At 37.1% G+C, this 4,906-nt stretch overlaps 1 protein-coding gene across 1 annotated transcript; it reads left to right on the forward strand.

Annotated features, from left to right (window-relative positions):
- The first annotated feature begins 3,992 nt into the window (after positions 1-3,992).
- Positions 3,993-4,900, forward strand: LOC101574960 (dnaJ homolog subfamily C member 8). Its single transcript, XM_004623948.2, has one exon. The coding sequence runs from the start codon at positions 3,998-4,000 to the stop codon at positions 4,757-4,759; it is 762 nt and encodes a 253-aa protein (XP_004624005.1). The 5' UTR covers positions 3,993-3,997; the 3' UTR covers positions 4,760-4,900.
- The last annotated feature ends 6 nt before the right edge of the window (positions 4,901-4,906 follow it).

The following is a 4,906-nucleotide window of genomic DNA, read 5'->3' on the forward strand; positions in this document are numbered from 1 at the left end:
ATTTGGATAATTCTAAATAAATATACCAATGTTCAAAATACCAATATTTAAATATTCAATATCTGAAATATCAATATGCAAATTTTTATCTTAGCTCTTCATGAGGAAAACAACATTGAGATTGCTCTTAGATTCTAATATTATTTGAGAAATATGTAAAGAAACTTTCAGAACCAAACCAGGCATCTGCTTTTTATGAAACTACTCTATTGGCATCTACTCTGTTCTACTCTACTCTACTCTACTCTACTCTACTCTACTCTACTCTACTCTACTCTACTCTGTAGTCATCATTATTTAAGATGACTAAGATAATCAATCTAGTATGTCTACAAATAACAAATAATGAATAAGTAATGACACAGTAACTATACATGTAGACCTTCCCATTAGAAGAGTATAAAACATTTCACATGGGAAACTTTAAAAACAATGAATAAAATAGTTCCAAGGCTTATTTGGGATGAATAAAAACTCAGTGGTCTGTATGCTAGTAGTATAGTGATGTGGTAGTTACATGAAGGTATTGTGTTATCAAAACTTTGTACATCCTTAGTACATCCTTCTTAGATCAAAAGGAATAAGAATAGAGAAGAGCGTGCAAACTCACAGAGAGAACGGGTTGCAAAAAGCTATCAGATGATGGCCTAGGCTCTGAGTCAGGACTGTGCTTCTGCTTACGACCTATAAATGAATGAATGAATGAATGAATAAGTAAATGGGAAAGTGTGAACTTCACTTTCTTCTTTCTGTCAAGATCCAAGTAATAAGTTCATGTATGCATGCTCTTACTACAATCAGCCAGGGACCAAAGGGCTAGACAGAGCAACCTCACATAAACCCCAAATCCCATTGGTAGACCAAAGTAAAGTGCCTCTTTCTCAGCCTCTCGGAGGCTCTGTTTTCCCCATGAGAGCTGGATTCTCACTGATGACGCTGACTGGACTACAGGAGGAGTGGAAACTGCAATTTGGAAATAAGGCACAAAGATGCTCCCACCTTTGTATATCAGGCATCATTTTTCTGTTTCACTAATGGACTAAAGCACACTACCATCTGGAATGAAGAATGTTTTTCATGATAGAAATAACTAGAAATGTTTCTGTCAGAAAACACTATGCTGTACTTCCCGATGGTATAATATATGGGAGTTTTAATGCATACGCACAAGGCACATGTTTTACAAAAGATGTTTATTTTATAATAAAGTATTCTTTATAATGACTACAATAATTAATCTGTCTATGAATAGCTAAATAATGAATAATGTGACTCAGTGGTGACACATGTAGACCTTGGCATTAGAAGAGTATAGAATATTGCACATAGGAACCTTTAAGAACAAAGAATAAAATTCTTCCAAGGCTTGCTTGGGATGAATAAATACTCAGTGGTCTATGTGCTAGTAGTAGAGTGATTTGGTAGTTAGACAAAGGTATTGTGTTATCAAAACTTTGTACATCCTTTGATAGCTGATGCTTCTCCCTCTAACCAGGCTGATATTTATTCTCTTTAACATAGATTTTATTTATTTTTTAAAATTTTTATTTATTTATTTGGCATGGAGTCTCACTAAACAGCTCAGACTCATACTCATCTTCCTTTCTGAGTCTCCCTAGCTCTGGGATTACAGGCATGCACCACTACTCTGGTTTCAGTGGCCATCTCAGGGCAGGGCCAGCACAGGAATTGAACCTGCATCCTTGTGCTAGCATGTCAGGCAGATACTTAGACCACTAAACTATCTCCCTGGTCCTTTAACATAGATTTTAATGGCAAAATAGTTTACATAAAATTCAAAGTAAAAATTAATATGATATTTATATTTATACTATAAAACAGTGTATATAACACTGTACAACAGAAATATGTTGTAGACAATGGAAAAGTTGTAGGCTATTGTTATGATTTGTGTATACTTGTTCCCCCAAAGCCTCATGCAGTCATGGGGTGGCTTCTGGAGTTTGTGATTGATTATTATGGGCATGGGTGCTGTACCTGCCCTGGGGCAGGTAATCTGCATTACAGTGTAAGGAGGGGAGAGAGGCCAGCTAGCTGCCTGAGCTGCTGCCACTCCCTTTGCTCTCTGCTCTTTGCCACTGCCATGGATCGGCTTCTCTCTGTCCTGTGCTACTCTGCCCTGGAGCCAGCTGAGCATGGACTAAAATCTCCAGTAACTGAGAGCTAAATAAACCTGTCCTTCCCTAATTTTGAGTGTTGGGTATTTGTCCCGGCAATGAGAAAAGAGTAACTAAGACAGCTGTACTGAAATAAAATTTATGTAAATACATCGAAGGGTAGGACATCCTTAGGTACAAAGTGCCAAGAGCTGGGCTAATAGGGAGAGACAGCAGCCCCGGAGAGCTAACAGCTTAGAATGCTCCCCAGAAAAACCAAGAAACTACAAGCAGTCACTTGTATTTTAGTCATTGAATTCAGAGGCCAGTGATATTTTAGGATGGCCTTAGTAGTTTACTGTAATCTAGGAAATCCAATTTAAAATATTTAATCTACAACAAACACAAAATATTATAGTAGTCTCAGGATAAAGAAATAAATGTGCCTGTTTGAGAATAGGATGGGGAGATTGCAGGGGTACTGGACACAAGAACACCATTGGAGAAATGAAGAAACTCTTATCTCTAAATATTTTATGGTGGGAAGTTAAATTTTTAACAATACCTAATAAATTGAGAGCATATGCTGTTTACAATGATGTTAGACTGGAATTCCTGAACGATTTTATCTCAGTGACAAAATACAAGCCTCACATTGAATAAACTACTATAGATTTCTGCAAGAGACATAATTTTATATAATTTTCCTTGCTCAACAGAAAATGTCTATTACTGAGTCTTATAGCAAACTACAGTGTTATCGGTTCACACAATCACACAAGTCATTGTTTTCTAATTCAAACAGACCTCTTTTAATCAATTGCCAGTCCAATTTGGTAATACAGCATGACCAAAGGTTGTATTTTTTCAATACTTTTTAATAAAATAATATAAGACAAATTAGAGCCATAACAATTTTATTGAATGTATTCAAAAGAATCAACTGTTTGAAATAATACTTGCTCCATGGATGTTCAGGATATTTAGAACATGAGCAATTGCTGCCCAAGGGACATTTGGAATAAACTGCTTTAAAAATGTTTCCACTGGCTGGGGTTCCAGCTCAGCAACATAGTACATACCGAGCAAGCAGAGGTCCTGAGTTTGATTTCACTACCAAAATAAATGTTTAAGAAAATGCTTTCATCATGTTAAACAGTCCAAATCCCTTTTATTATAAGATTATTTTGTAAAGCACCACAATAATCTTGAAACTTTAAAGTTATCTATGACTTAAATGACAATTTCTTTCTTACTGCAAATATACTAATCTCCAGTGAATTTAACTTGCTTAAAGAATGTCATATACTAATGCTGTACAGAGAATGCAATAAATTCTAATTGATGAAAACAAATCACCTGTCCACACTTTACTTGTAGATATTTAACACTTGAAATACAACATAAACGCGTAAGTGAAATAAACCAGACCCATATGTGTAAATGTCGCATAATCTCCTTGTTGTAAGAACTCAAAAGAAGAAATAAAAATAGAAAGGTATAACACAATTAAAGGAAAAGCGAAAAATTAAGGATTAAACAATGAAGAAAGGGCAAGGAGAAAAGCTAGGAAACATGACAGGGGCAAAACCATACATTTCTTTGCACAAAATGGTTAAGGCAATGATCCTGAGACTCTTAAGCAAGTTTTGGACACTAACAGTTAATTGGTAGGATTCTCACCCTGACTAACTATATATGCTCATAACTGTGAATTAAGCAACTACAATGAAGAAAGCAATGTGTAATATTTGGGCCATGCTTGGAATGCCTCTCATTCTGGTCTTCTAAATATGTACTGCTTCTAATGTCATATCAATTACTGTTAAGCTGTCTCTCAAGTAAATGTTTAAAAAAGGAGTAATAATAGAGCCGGGAAAATGGTGGCTTCGGGCAAGAGCAGCGCCTCAGGCGGCGGGGGCAGCACAGAGGAAGCATTCATGACCTTCTACAGTGAGGTAAAACAGATAGAGAAAAGAGATTCAGTTCTAACATCCAAAAATCAGATTGAAAGGTTGACGCGTCCTGGATCCTCTTACTTCAATTTGAACCCATTTGAGGTTCTTCAGATAGATCCTGAAGTGACAGATGAAGAAATAAAAAAGAGATTTCGTCAGTTGTCCATATTGGTGCATCCTGACAAAAACCAAGGCGATGCTGACAGAGCACAAAAGGCTTTCGAAGCTGTGGACAAAGCTTACAAGTTGCTACTGGATCAGGAACAAAAGAAGAGGGCCCTGGATGTAATTCAGGCAGGAAAAGAATACGTGGAACACACTGTGAAAGAACGAAAAAAACAATTAAAGAAGGAAGGAAAACCTACAAATGTAGAGGAGGATGATCCGGAGCTGTTCAAACAAGCTGTGTATAAACAGACCATGAAACTGTTTGCTGAGCTGGAAATTCAAAGGAAAGAGAGAGAAGCCAAAGAGATGCATGAAAGGAAACGACAAAGGGAAGAAGAGATTGAAGCTCAAGAAAAAGCCAAACGAGAAAGAGAGTGGCAGAAAAACTGTGAGGAAAGTCGAGACGGTCGGGTGGACAGCTGGCGAAACTTCCAAGCAAATACAAAGGGGAAGAAAGAAAAGAAAAATCGGACCTTCCTGAGCCCACCAAAAGTGAAAATGGAGCAGCGCCAGTGACCGGCTGGGTCCAGCCGCAGAACCCTGCCCTGGCTCTTTCTTTCCTGCTTTGAAGGACTCATTCTTTCCTCCCACCTCCACCCAAACATAGAGTAGTATTTGCTTTTTAGTCCATTTTGTTTTCAATACAATTTAATATCAATCAGA

The sequence above is a fragment of the Octodon degus genome, unplaced genomic scaffold (genome assembly GCF_000260255.1).
Source record: "Octodon degus isolate 3935 unplaced genomic scaffold, OctDeg1.0 scaffold00005, whole genome shotgun sequence".
Taxonomy (NCBI): Eukaryota; Metazoa; Chordata; class Mammalia; order Rodentia; family Octodontidae; genus Octodon; species Octodon degus.

Excerpts from the sequence above, each read along its gene's own strand:
- LOC101574960 (XM_004623948.2), top strand. The coding sequence starts at position 3,998 with ATGGTGGCTTCGGGCAAGAGCAGCGCCTCAGGCGGCGGGGGCAGCACA.